This window comes from Seriola aureovittata, chromosome 17, assembly GCF_021018895.1.
Source record: "Seriola aureovittata isolate HTS-2021-v1 ecotype China chromosome 17, ASM2101889v1, whole genome shotgun sequence".
Lineage (NCBI taxonomy): Eukaryota > Metazoa > Chordata > Actinopteri > Carangiformes > Carangidae > Seriola > Seriola aureovittata.
The window spans coordinates 12,358,113-12,373,254 of record NC_079380.1 but is presented as its reverse complement, the minus strand read 5'-3'; the positions used below and the strand labels follow the sequence as shown (position 1 = coordinate 12,373,254).

Sequence of the window (15,142 nt, the reverse complement as noted above, 5' to 3'; positions counted from 1 at the left end):
TCGTGTAAACTCCAATTGTTGAAGATTAATTACAGTGATTTGACTCATGTCACAAATCACATGCAGTGTTGCTGCGATTCAGGAGATGTTTTGCACTCAAACTGTCGCTTCTCTCCAGTTTAAACGTCAGGTTTTTCTGAGGGGATTTGATTCCTTTTGTCTTCCATTCTGACAGATAATACAAAACCCTAAACCTCCATGAGGGCTCAGAGCCTCAAACAGGCGCTGCAGCTTTCCATTGGCCATAGCAGCGGCAGGGGGCGGGGATAGGCACACGTGTTTTTAAAGTCTCTCTTTGCAACGACAAATATCTTCTTCAGTGTTGCTGGAGAGGGTTATGGCAGAAATTACAGCGCCAGACGGGAAACTACGAGAACACAACAAAAGAGCAGCAGGAATAAAAGAGGGGGAGTGTGCATATGCGGCGCATATGGGACTTATTTCAAAAAGAAAACGGCACATTTACACTGCAAGGACCAACAGGTAGGTGCAATAAGCGGGAAACATTCAGCTCTGTTTATGAGTGTAATATGGCGGGGAAATATAGCTGCAGTCTGTAATAAGTGATGGTCCGTCTCTGTGTAAAATGCAAAAAGTGCATGTTCTGTTGCCCTGTAATACGAAGTTAATTATATGAAACAAGCTGTTTCCCGTCTCTAACGTTTCTTTACAAAACATATTTTTCTTATTCATTCTTTTTCTTCTTCTTCTTCTTCTTCTTCTTCTTATTGTTAAGGGACATTGGAGACTGCAGAATGTGGACTGGATGATCTGTATTGTCCCTGCTCTTAATCTGAACTCTGTAACTCGTATCTGTGCACAAGCTGCACAAAACCTGTAGTATAAAAATGCTAAACATGAATAAATTAAATGTATGGAAATTCTGTGAAATTGCTGAAAAATATATAAACTAATATAAAACAACAAATGCTGAGAACAAAAGACACCATCTGTGGAATGATTGGCCATAGTTATTGATTTTGTGTAATAAAAAATAGAGCAGCTTTATGTAACCAGTTTCCATCCGCCTCAGCTGTTGGCACTAATTGAGAACACATGCAAAACAAACAATCACAGGTTGTGCAGCCTCTGGAAGCTTTGGTCTGTCACCATGTACCAACCTGCAGTAATAAGTGATGTAGAAAAAAAGCTTGGTGGGAAAGAAACCAGTAAACGGTGACAGAGGGGAAGAGAGAGGGCATGCACTCAGTGTCAGTGCAGCAACACCACGAGTTAGAGATTTTCACCAAATCTCTATGCACTGTAAAGTGTTAAGTGCTGCTTTAGATCAAAGTAGACAAATGCTCTCTCCGCTGTCTTTCTGTTGAATGTGCAGCTTTCCTCTTGAGCTTTACCTCTCTTCAGTCACGTAATGTGGACTATATGCATTCACGGCTTTTATGCAGTCTGGTGTCTGTCTTGTTTCTGTGCCACAGTAAGCCAAATAAAAAAGGTGAAGAAAAGGTCTAGAACGGCCAGCATCGTCATGATGTAAACTGGATATTCTACTTGTGATAAGGAAGTTGAAATGGTCTTTCTCACTAAGACTGTGTTGCTAATTTGTGAGTGTTGCAGTTTAATTGTAATAAATGTAGCATTTAAGAGATAAATGTGGTGTTTTCAATATCATAATAAATCTCTAAAATCCATTAAACAAAATCCTTGGGCATGCTTTGAGCTGTGAATGAATGGAGCCCCCATATTCCCAACAGTGTACGTGACAGGTTGCTATTTGTAGTCGACCCAGCAGTGACATCATCAGTTGTGAAAAGCAAAGATGATGCAGGGGGGGGATTTAGGACCACGTCCTCCACATCTTATCCCACATGACATTTGATCACTTGCACTACAGACACAAAAACGCCCATGTTAACAAAAAAAAAGGTTTCCTTTCGACGACTGCGTCATGCTTTCAAAACTAAATGAAAGAAACATGAGCAGCTAGGTTTATTCAGAATATTTAAATGAAAAAGCCTCCTAGACTTTATTATATTTATTTATCCATTGATGTATTTTATTTCTTGGCCCTTTCACTTTAATACAATAGTGACACTCAGATGAGATGAGTTTCCAAAGTGGAGGTGGGGAGTTATTTTGGCACTAGCAGAGCATGTCTGGCTGACCATGGCCTTTTGTAGCCTGTGGTGTTGCATTTTAATGGACCTTTCGAGCCACACACACACACACACACGCACACACCCACCAAGTCAATAGCGTTTCTAATTTAACTGTCCTTGTTGCTCTATTACATATGATGCAAGGGTACTGTTGCTTTCAGAGAAAGTCGCCCTTCCTCTCTGAAAAGCTGCAGGGTTCATTTAATCTTGTTACATGGTGTGGTGGTGTCAGCTGTAGTTGTGAATGAGATTTTGGGCATGCACAGACATATGTTATTATAACTCTGCACTTACACAGCAGGAACTGTATTCAATTGTCAACAGGTTTTCAATGCAACATGCCATACGTTTATGCATTGCTTTCTCACTTTTTTGCGTATCTGCACAGAGCTGATACTTGTACTGTATCTGTGTTCCAGTGGCTCACAGGATTAACACGAACTTGATCTGTAATTTGACTCAGCTCCCCGTGGAACTGACCTGTCTAATTAATACTTACATTAAGCAGGGTAAACATCCTCTCCCACTTTGTCAGCTATCTAAGCGCTTGAATAATATGTTTTATCTCCTACTGATAATGCACAAACAATGGATTCCCTGGGCTTTCTGACTGCACTGCATACACCGTTTGTGTATGCAAGAAGAATGCTGTTAACTTTGAGTGTACAATCCATTATTTAGACAGCAAGTAACCACACACCCACACGTACTGATCTTTGCTCTGGTTCCTGCCAATTACTTTAAAACTGTTTTTCTCTCTGTCTGTAATTTCCACAGCCCACTTCACTGATGAGGTCCAAACCAGCCGTCAGAGAGGAGTGACCTGCCCTCACCAAAGGTGCAAAGCACGCCCGCAGAAGCACAGGTCCAGTCTCCCCTTTTCCCTGCAGGATCTAGTCCTGTTGTTCACATTTTCTGCTTGAGTTTGTCCCCGGGATCATTCAAAACTGTTTCTCCAACGCTTCTACCAAAAACTTAGACTGTTTTCCAAAGCAGAATCGGCCCAGCCCTCCCAGATGGAAGTGATGGGGAGTGTGCGAAGCCACCGCTACAGCATTGTGTCCTCTGAGGAAGACGGCATGAAGCTGGCCACCATTGCCGTCCCAAACGGCTATGGAAACGGCAATGTCAACAAGGTGCACACAGAGCACCAACATCAGAGCCGCTTCGTCAGGAAGGATGGTCACTGCAATGTGCAGTTTATCAATATGAGTGAGAAAGGCCAGCGGTACCTGGCAGATATCTTCACCACCTGTGTGGACATTCGCTGGCGCTGGATGCTGCTCATATTCTGCCTTTCTTTCCTGCTGTCGTGGCTGTTTTTTGGCTTTGTCTTCTGGGTAGTCGCCCTCTCTTACGGGGACTTAGAGAATGAGACTCAGATTTGTGTTTCCAATGTGGACAGCTTCACGGCCGCCTTCTTGTTCTCAGTGGAGACCCAAACCACAATTGGCTATGGTTATCGCTATGTGACAGAGGAGTGCCCCGTTGCCGTTTTCATGGTCGTCTTCCAGAGCATTTTGGGCTGCATCATTGATGCTTTCATCATTGGTGCTGTCATGGCCAAGATGGCCAAGCCCAAAAAGAGGAATGAGACCCTTGTGTTCAGCCACTATGCTACAGTGGCTATGAGGGATGGTAAACTGTGCCTGATGTGGCGCGTGGGGAACCTGAGGAAGAGTCACCTGGTGGAGGCTCACGTCAGGGCTCAGCTCCTTAAGTCCCGCACCACGGCTGAGGGAGAGTTCATCCCTCTGGATCAGGTCGACATCGACGTGGGCTTCGATAGTGGCATCGACAGAATCTTCCTGGTGTCTCCAATTACCATTGTGCATGAGATCGACGAGGACAGCCCATTCTACGAGATGAGCAAACAGGAGTTGGAGACGGCAGAGTTTGAGATCGTAGTGATTCTGGAGGGCATGGTCGAGGCTACTGCCATGACCACGCAGTGTCGGAGCTCGTATGTGGCCAGCGAGATTCTGTGGGGCCACCGCTTTGAGCCGGTGCTCTTTGAGGAAAAGAACTTCTACAAGGTGGACTACTCTCGCTTTGACAACACCTACGAGGTGCCCAGCACGCCCCACTGTAGTGCCCGGGAACTCACTGAGAGGAAGTCCAACGCCTCCAGCTCGAGGAACTCCTTTTGTTACGAGAACGAGGTGGCTCTCGAAAAAGTCGAGATGGAGGAGGAGTTTGACGAGGAGGATGATAACAGGCAGATGAGTGGTGTTGAGGTTGGTGCACTTGAGGACACAAACACAGATGTGGTGTCAGACTCTGAATGCAATCTGGACTCTTTGCCTTTAGAATCAAGACCTCTGACTGCTGAATCAGAAATATGACTGTGGGGATAAAGAAGGGTTAAACACTTACCACAGGGTATGTTAAAGTTAGCTTGAACTGTGGTCCTGATCGCTGTTGTCAATAATGCATGACAATTTGAAAAGACTGTGATTTGAGTATGAAATTCTCTATGCAGAAGCTCATACTCAAGAAACCAAGGAAATATAAACATTGTTTATGGTGAAAGCGGTAGTAAATTAACTGGTTGCATGAAGCTAAAATGGGTTAGAAGCCTTCACTTACACACTGTGCAGTCTGTTTCTGTGCATACTACCCTTATTAAACTAAATATGTTAGTAGAATAGCCAATTGGGTTGACTACATTTCTTAATTTATTCAAGTGTATATTTCCAGTTTGCACATTTTGCATTGAGCATCCTGCGTGTAATAGGTTTTCTTTTTGCGGCCTAAACGTCACATGAGGTTTTGACTGGCTAACATAATTGAATATATTTAAAAAAAGTTCACTTAAACCAGATGTCTTGTGATTTGATATTTAAATGCCAACCAAAACGTTTGCATTTTTAATCATTTGAAGTTCCACAATCTTGACTTAAAGGATATTGTCATTTTTGAGGAGTTAAACCACCTGCACAAAAAAAAAAGAAAAAAGGCTGCTGTTTGTTAACGAGCTGGTCTCTTAGCAAAGTGTATGTCTAGTCTTCTTCAGTGTGATGGTCTTGGCGCAAGGTAGGAAGGCGATGTCTTGCACAGATTACGAGCACAAGTACACTATGCTCCTCAACCTATCATCTTGTCTAAGTATAGCATCTTTTGCAACGTGTGCCTTAACAAAAGTCTCAGTCCCGGAGGAGGCACTCTGGAGGTTTCGGCCTCGACTGAGCACACACTGCATAAGATGTCACAGGAAGAAGCATTCGCGGGTGATTCGCTGCGCAGTATACTGCCACTTCTTGCAGGTCTTCATGTTCTAATGTGCAATACAGTTCAGTGGTAGAATGCGACAGGAAGCTCGAGGTTATGAATGTTGATGATACGTGCTGCTAAGTTACATATTGTATGTTTAGAGAGAAATCTAGGAGCCAAAATGTATTATTTGTCTTTTAAAGTATCCATTTTGAAGATTGCAGATACAGCCTATAATGTTATTTTTAGATGTAGACAAGCATGATTTTGTCAGTGTGTTTTCCAAAGCTTTAGAGCACTTTGTTCCTCACCAGAGAATCCTCCCCCCATAACAGCAGAAACTGCTTATTCTCCAAAGCCAAATGTGTACATATATATAAGAGACAACTGTAACTCATCTGTTAGTTGACATTGATTTGAAACCTGAACTTTTCCTCATCTAACAGTGATTGGCTGTTGAAACAATGATTTATTTGAGTTGATTTTGACGTAGTCTCCTCTCTATATTAACATCAGTGTTCTTGGCATGGCAGTTGTGCAGAATTTGGACACATCTTAGTAAACCCTCTCCCTTCACCGCTGCGGGTCTTGTGAAGTTACTTGTCATTTCTGAATGGGCCCTTGCTTCGTCTTATTAAAGACCAGATCACTTGATCGATCCTTCAGTTACAATCACAAATCCTGAATGGGGATAGCACACTTGACATCAGTCTTACACAAAGATTGAGCTTTGATATTTTATTTTTTTTAACTGTTACTCTAGGTGTAATTGCGACACATTCATGCTTGGATAGCGTCAGTGGAAGCCAGAACACTGTACTGCTTCTCTGGTAAGGAAATCTATTAAAACATCTTATCTGTTCTCACATTGACACGTCTCCTGTCTTAGGTCTTTATTTTTCTACCAGGGTCTTCCCACCTTCCTGCACAAACTAGAGACTGTACAGATTTTTTTATCTTTTGTAAATTATAATGCAAATACTGTATATTGATATTGCAGTTGTTGAAAACTGTTTATGTTCTTTTTTCAATAAAAACTTGACAAAATCATTATCAAGTTGATGCATTGATTGTAAACAACGAATCTGGTTCAACAGACGATACTGTGTGTGTGTGTGTGAACTAATTAACAATGGCTACCCATCAGTCTATGTTTACGTATCTACAGTGTTCGAATTTTCCAAGAACTCGCATTTTGACCCAAAATGTGTGACATCTGGAGCTGGTGAGCAGAGGCCTGTTTGACTGTTTTAGCTGTGGACACACATGCTGCTCCTCTAATTTTGGAGCTGTGGCCCAAATTCCAGGCTGCTAGCTGTCACTGCTCACACCATCATTTACTTTAATTCACCAAACTGACTCACTCCAGTTCTGTGGAAGTCCTCAGAGATCCCATGCTATATCAGTCGGCTCTGCTGGAAGTCATTTTCAATGACAGCAATGGAAAGAACACCTCATGTGATTTTCCCAATCTCTTTTAGTAAACTGTGGAAAATAAGTGTATTCTGCACCATGAAGTGTCTTGATGGATACTGTAAATATGTAGACTTAGCTGGAATATAATTCTAGTAAAATCATATTTCTTGAAGCCACAGAGTAAAGCATCAATCAGACCACCTCCAATCCTGTCCTGAAGTTTTAAGTCTTCTCACTTCTGTCAGAGATGTTTCCACTAGAAGTGATACAGTGTATTTGTTGATGATCTGTCTACAAAACCACTGGGACACGCACAGATTGCATAACAAACCAATACTCCAGACAGGACGCAGCCAGCACTGTGTGATAACCCACCAGCTCCTCTAATCCAGCATTAACATGCATAAAAACACTATTAAGCAGATGCAACAGATGTGATCAATATTGTTGTATCACCGATTAACCTGTGTTTGCAGTATGACACAGTATGGCAAATTTAGTTAGTTTCCATCCGCAGCTGCATTCTGCCAGCATGAGACGTAGTCGGAGGGTCTATTGATCAGACACGTCCACAGGGAGGCAGTGAGCCGGTTTGATTTGGTTCTACATAGGAAGTGGGTGCTGCTTCAGGGCTTTTTCCACATTAGCCAATGAAACTGCCACAAAGCTCTGGCTTGGAGTGAAAATGGGGACTGTCTATTTTCCATTTAGAAAAAAAAATTCAATTAATTCTCACCAAACTGCCTTAATTTTAAAACCCGAAGAAGTTATTTTTGTGTTTAGATGGCTTCTGAGTCTACAAGCATTTGGATAATTTAATTCCAGCTTCCCGCTCGAAAAAAAAAAAAAAATCCTCTTGATATCAGCAATATCACACCTAAAGTCCTGTGATGACATTTAACCGAGAGGGATGGTAGCTGTTCCGTCCGTGCTGGATGCACTGTGTGAAAGGAATTGACCGCCAGCGTTGGCCAGAGAGCTCTGGTCAATGCTGATGATGACGTCTCTCTGGCGAATTCCCCTGAACTGGCTTATTAACAAGCCTGACCTTCAGATTAGATCGGTGAATATAAACAAACAGTTCACCAGCAGAGTAAAGCAGCAGATGACACACAGAAGTTGATTTATCTGGAAAATACACATATAAGACGTAGTGGACATATTTCATGCTACAGACCTCAGTGTGAACCGATAAAAAGTAAAGATACGACCAGTGGAAGTGTAGCATTTGTCCTCCTGTTACCCCCTCGCATGAGCTCAGAAACACCCCTGGTTCATGTCAGTGACTGTCACTTAGAGAAAGTTTATACACATAATTTTAGAGAGTGCTAAAATCATAGGCATATTTATCACCCAGGAGGAAGTGTGTGCAGTCTTTCCTGAGCATATTTATTATTCAGGGTATTATATCAGAAAAATGATCAGACTCTGGTCTTATATGGGGCACATCCACAGCCTGTCGCTTTATAAATAGCTTTAACTGTATGTGTTTGGCCTAAATTCACGTCTTGTGAGTGCTGCTGAGGTCATCAGGCGTCACCAACATTAATAATGTAAATCTGATTTAAACAAAAAAAAAAAAGTGGGAGAAAGATGAGTTTCATCTTTATTATAAAGAAAGTGACCTGTGTTTCTTTACACAAGAGTGACTGATGACATTGACCCCTATCTCATTTCACTGAGATGGTCTGTTGCAACACATGAGTCTGCACAAACTGTCGGTAACTCCTTTAAATATCCTCTCTTGCAGGTGCATATTTGGCATATATATGTGCCTACAGAAACAGATCTGTAGATCCATGCAGTCGGACAACAACATGCGTCAAAGAGCAGAGTGTGCTATGTTCGTCAAGGGCAATTTTCAGGCATCTAGGTCATGGGTTATCAAGAAGTAATTCAAAAGCAGCTGGATTTGAGATCCTGTCTTGAAAACATAATGTGTGAATTGTCCTTTGCAGATGTTGGGAAAATGAAAAGAGTCTGAAGTGATTACGACGCTCTATCTGCTGGGTCAAACATAAAAACAGGTTGTCAAACTTCAGTACACTGCTGAACTGAGGCACACCGAGGTTTCGCACAGATGTTTCCAGACACTTCTGTTACGATCAGCTGCTCTGTTCTTTTGTTACTTCCGAGAAAGTGGTGCAGTAGTCTTGACGGTAAAAATAAAGCTGTAGTAGCAGTGACGTTCACGAATTGTAACCACTCTTGCAAAATAAACTTATTGCCTCAACGCATCTGGAAGTGGGACAGAACCTGCAAACCTTTCTCCGAGGATGAAAGCCAATACAAGTCTAAGGGATGTGTTTGATGATGGCTTTGACCTTTTGACAAACATATGACTCATGCAACATGTTGGTAATGAACTGCCTGCTGAAGCCTGTGGTCTAATAGTGAGGTCACCTTGTCTGGGAATGCCAAGGTATTTTAGGAATGAGTTAGTTACTGATTTCCACATTGTCATTTGCAGCCTGATTTAAAGCCTTGCACCACAAGTGGCATAAAATTTAAAAAAAATAAATCACCACAACACTTCCTAGAATGCAATTGAATTAGGTAATTATATAATTCTGATGACAATTGCATAAGGCCTTTAGTGGGTTTGATGGTGCAGTGGAGACCTGCTGTCTCATTCAGCCGACCAGTCAATGATGGTAGTGGGTTGACTGAGGAGGACTTGTGGCACTGGGGGGGGGGGGCAAAAGCGCTGACACAGACCTGTTTAAACTGCAACTTTGAGGGTGATCATGTTGCCATCCATTCATTCTATGTGACACCGCTGCTGCAGAGATGCTAACCCAATTAGCATGAGGAAATGCAACCCGAAGACAGCAGCTGTGTGCCAACACGCTTCAAGAAGCACACACAGGTGAAGTACACAGTAGTTCAGTTGCTCATAATACAGTCAAATATACCATGTGCAATTGTGAATTTTGGGAATAATAAAAAAAAAAAATCAGTGTTTGCATGTAAAAACATTAAAAGAAGCTGCTTTTTTGCTATAATCCTCCATAATTCTGTACAATCGGCACATTCAGCGCGTTAAAATTAGCTGGTGAAGCCTGATTGGAGTGTCTGACATATCAGAATACACTCAAGGTGGTAAGGTTTTACAGCTAACGTTAAACAGCACAGGAGTATCAGATCACAGGCAAATGTCTTTTCATCAAACAGCCAACAGCTGACACACTTTGACTGACTCGCTTTTTATTTTTTTCAGGATGCTGTTGTCATATTGTCTTTTGTTGTTTGACATGTGCTGTCTTTATCTGTCGTGTTATTTTAATAACTGTTCTTTTAAGCTGCATTTTCTGTTATGAAAGGTGTTTTACAGTATAAATAACATTTATAATGATTATTATTATTTTTACTTGCCAGAACCTTCTGCTGCTGCTGTGTGTTTGTGTGTGTGTGCTAGTACAGTATGTGTCTGTGTGTGTGTGTGTGTGTGTGTGTGTGTGTGTGTGTGTGTGTGTGTGTGTGTGTGTGTAGTATGTGTAAAGGGGGATTCCTGGATAGTGACAGTGAAACCCCAGTAGAGATTTGTCTCTTCTCTTCATGCCTGGATATTCTAATTCTTTTTATTCACATGGGCGTTTGCTAGTTTTAATTTTGAGGTCTGTTATCATTTTATCTGTCACTTATATTTAAATACTTATTTGACTACACGACACTGAACAGCTAAAAGTAACATGAATATTTTATCTCTACACTGATTGCAGTTTTAGCCTCCTTACAAACAGTCTATTATCTCTTCTCTTGTCCTGTTTTGCTTGCTTGTTTTCCTCTGCTTACATTTCATTCTAATTTCAGATTTTTGAACCACAATAACCTTACACATGCACACAAAGACATGCCCACGCACGCACACCTGCTGATACTCATTTTGGCTCCATCTTTGACAGCTGAGTGTCTCATGACACTCAGGGGAGGAATAGGAGAATCCAGCAGGTACAATATGTTGGACAGGATTCAGGCTTTTTCCATTCCACCAGCCTGCTGAAAGACAATATGTATATTTATTCACGGCGGGTGTGTCTGGTCACACAAGCAGCAACAAAAAGGCACTTGGCACATCGCTGCTTACATGCAATTATGTGTTTGTCCATCGCTGCACTGTTAGTTTATGTTCTGCCTTCTGTTTTGCTTTCCCTTTTCATGCAAATATATACGAGTTTGTTTTTTATCGTCTGAGATTAGGTTTTCTGCATATTGTCACTGGGACAAAATACACCTACAGTGTTGCAGTCACATCGCTGTATCTCCGTCAATAACTGTGGTTGTGTATTCATGCCACTGACCTTTATCCCTCTGGCTCGGGCTCCTCTAACCTTGACAGACGCATTCAGAGCCAGGAAACAAAGGCGATACCTACTTTATGCTCATTGTTGGCTCTTGACCAATAGCATCTCGTATTGAGAGGATTTGGCTGTGTGTGGTGTCGCGCTTTGTTACCTATAATGGAGGTGCCTCTGCGAGTGAGCCACAACAGTGAAAACAAAGCCTCCGTGACCTCCATTTATGATGCACGGCTCCAGCGTAACAAGCTCTGCTGGCGATGTAGATCCACCTGCAGATAACAGTTAAAACCGTTTATTCTTGCCGAGTTGAAAGTGACGCATCATATCAGCAACACAGTGCGACTATGAAGAGCTTCTTCTTGTCTCTCTCTTTAAGTTTAAGTGGAAACAGAACTTTTCGTCTTCCCACCCTAGTGTTAACAAGTGGTATTACTGTTGGCGCTGCTGTCGCAAGGACCGGATCGCAACATGGCTACTGCTATCAGCCTGGCTACTGTCCAAAGCAAGAAACAACCATCGGAATTGAACTAGAAACCGTGATCTCAGTGCTGAGATAAAGGCAGAGTAATATTCCTGCTAGGTTTTATTACTTACTGATCTAGTATGTTTTAGTAGGTTTTAACCCTCTCAAGTTCTGAAGCTTTCCCCATCTAGGTTTTCCTCCGCCTCAACTTGGTTTCTATCACTCTCCGTCTTTGTCTTCTTTGCCTCCTCCGACAACGGGGCTCTTGTTCTTTTGCTGAATAGAGTTCCCACAATTACTCTGGTTGTTCCACTGTCTGACATTTTTGCTAAACCGGGGATAAAATGAAAACTCTATCCTCTTTCTGTTTTGGTTGCACAGTAGCAGGCGCACTTCTTCTCGGGAATATATCGAGCCTTCATTTTCCCGGGAGATTTCGGGACCTGGTGGCAGACAGAGCTGCATAGTGAAAGCGAGGCTTATAGGGAACCAATTTAAACGCAGTTGGTGTCATTATTAAAGCCATTACTTTGCAATTACTTTATCTTTCAAAAACATGGGTGATACTTGAGAGGGGCTTGTTTATAAGGACAGCTGAGGAGAGACAGATACCTCTGAAGTGTGTCCAGCCCTTCAGTAACGAAGGTCACCACAAGACTGGTCTTGCCAGCCAGCCACTATGTTCATACACTGGGGATCACCAACTGCCACAGCCAGTGTATTGCTTATTTATATGTCAGGGAAATAGCCAAACTGTGTTGGTCGTAATGTAATCAAAGTATGTATTCTTATTTTCCCACAAAGATTTCTATATTTAAGTTTATATATTCAGGTGAGGAGTTTATGCATGCTCCACATTCATACATGGGCATTTAGACACTGCAGTGATAATTATCATGTATCATATTCAGCTTTCCCTGGAGATTCACTTTGACGACAAGCCTGATTCTGTACCCTGCCCTGCTGCTTGCTCCAAGTTCAAAGAACCAAACCTCTCACTCCATGTCACCATCCTGTTTTTGTGAATGGAGCTGACATCTTTCCATTGAATGCGCGGCAACATCAGCCCCCTCAGGACGAAGCGGCTTCCGCACATAAAAGAGCCAAGAAAGGCCCACGGCCAGGGTTACTATAACAATGTCTGGGCAACCAGCAACGTCAGCTCCGGCATGGATCCCTCTGGAGGATAGACAGAGACACAGAGAGACGTAGAGAAAGAAACTTGGAATCAAACTCTTGCTGTTTGTTCAGTGTCCAAAGATAGAAAGGATGATGATAGTATGACATGTTTGATTAGTTCTGGGGAAACTGGGGCTCATGACGGGCATTTGGGAAATGCACAGCCTTCATGACTTAATCTTTACTTCTCGATATATCTCTGTTACACATTTTAACTGTGACTATGACTGCATATAAATCTCAACATCAGACATTCATGATTCCCAGAGGATCACTTTTCTTCTAGTGCCACCACGAGGTTGACATATCTGGTTTTAACTGGAATATCTTGACAGCTATTGGATGTATTGCCATGATATTTCATTCATGGTCTCCAAAGGATTCATTGTAATAACTTTGGGGATCTCCTGACATTTCTTTGAGCACCATCATTGTTTCAATTTCACAAAGCTGATACTGTGGCTGTGGACTTATATTAACTTGTCTCTCACAAGTCCAACAGTGTTTTGGCAGTGCAATGCTAAATCACCGGAGTAATGCACAAAGACCAGATCCCGTGAGGTTCTCCAACCACGTACTGCATCACTCTCCAATAACATTCACAATGCATTTGCTTGTTGATACTCACCTACATGTTTTGTGCATTTACAGTTGAAAATGTTTTTTTTTTTTCTTGTTAAACATACAGGTAAGTGGTAGACAGTAAATCTGACATTAAAACTCAAGTCTAAATTGATCGTCCTCAAAAGTCTTTAGGGTCAGATTTTGCATATGTGCTTCTTTGATAAATAGACTTGCTTAATTTTCCATTATCAAATGCTCATTACTTATTTATCGACACGTTTCCCCATGGGGTTCAGTGTATATCGTTACCACAGATAAAATGCTGCGCTGAGCACCTGGTTCGTGTGCTTGGATCTCTGATGCAGCCTGGAAGTTGCATTTGCAACTTAGATCACCCTGGACGTCAAAGTAGAAATGGTGTCAGAGATACAGATCCCTCTCCGGGGCCAGGATAGCCATCGCATACTGTACCTGTTAATCATGGGAGAGAGGGAGTAGAGGGTCACACACACACACACACACACACACACACACACACACACACACACACACACACACACACACACACACACACACACACACACACACACACAGACAATCAGGGCACAAGGCAAACTGAATGCGATCATCCTCCTCCCCACTTTAGAATTAATTCACACAGAACAAGATTAGAGGATCCAATCAGTGGTGACATTGAGCCTGGCACCCAGTGGAATGGGACACCAGGGAGGCCTAATCATCCCCACTGCGCTGCTCTGCTGCGGCAAGCCAATCAAATCCCCTCCAGATGAAGCAGATGGTCGATATCATCTTCTCCCTTTTTTAGGTGAGATTATCTCCTTGGCTTCAGACCTCGGGGGTGGGTGTTTACTGCGACAGTGGCCTTTCTGACATCCGGTTGAGGGGTGCTGAATATCCTATGGTGTCAAGCTATCCGACACTCATAATGTACATGCAGGGATAGGGTCCAAGATTTCAAAACCACATAAACAGGACGCAGACAAAGATGGGGGACTTTCATTTCAAAATGAATCATCACAAATAAAAAAAATGTGAAACGTGCAAGTTTTCTTGTTGTGTTGAGAAAGCACAAAAAAAAAAAATCCCCACATTTTTCTATTTAATTACATTTTTAATGTTAATAAGCAAACAGCTATTCCATTCTAAAAATAACAAGTGATTTCTTCAGTCTGCTCAGAATGCAATTTCTCCCAACAAGAAGATTATTCCTTACGTCACAACACAATTTTCTCCCCTGTCCTGAGATTACAGAGGTGGCTTATGCTTGGTTTAAGCAGGTCTGCCATAAGGAAAAACAATGCAGAAAAAGCTCTGCAGGAGATGACGTGTGATTTCTGATTAGAAACTCCCCATGGGAAAGAGATAGAGAGCAAAGAGTTGACATGATGGGATCAAAATCAAACATAGAGTATGTTACATGTTATTATTATCAGCCTTATCATCATATGGAAGGTAATCAGATGGCTCCGCAATATGCAACGGAATCAGTGCCTTAAAATAGCAGCTATAATAAAACAAGTGTAATACACAACACTGACACATGTTTGTTCACTTCTGGAACAGAACACGCACACAATATCTCCGCTGGCATGATGCCAAAGAAAGGACCGAGTGTCCAACGTGGTCTAATTAATGGGATGTACAAGAACCACAAGTGTAATGGAAGCCATCTCTACTGAAAACAGGGCAAGTTTTCCATGTCCACTGAGAGGAACAGGTAACAGGAGAAGAGTGGCACGCCACTTAAGAACATCCCTACACCAGAGAGAGGGCTTAGCATTACACCTGAAGGCTCAGGTAATCACTGTTGTGTTCTTATCTTTTGACTTTCCTTGTCACTTACAACACCGGTCGAGCAGCACGAGGAC

The 15,142-nt window shown here is 42.2% G+C and overlaps 1 protein-coding gene across 1 annotated transcript; it reads left to right on the top strand.

The window, feature by feature from the left end:
* Positions 1 to 304: 304 nt before the first annotated feature.
* LOC130184532 (inward rectifier potassium channel 2-like) lies at positions 305 to 6,380 on the top strand. Its single transcript, XM_056400480.1, has 2 exons — positions 305 to 483; positions 2,895 to 6,380. Exon 2 carries the CDS (start codon positions 3,134 to 3,136, stop codon positions 4,460 to 4,462), a length of 1,329 nt encoding a protein of 442 aa, XP_056256455.1. The 5' UTR covers positions 305 to 483; positions 2,895 to 3,133; the 3' UTR covers positions 4,463 to 6,380.
* The last annotated feature ends 8,762 nt before the right edge of the window (positions 6,381 to 15,142 follow it).

Bases quoted from the DNA above. Each gene is read 5' to 3' on its own strand.
- LOC130184532 (XM_056400480.1), top strand. From the start codon at position 3,134: ATGGAAGTGATGGGGAGTGTGCGAAGCCACCGCTACAGCATTGTGTCC.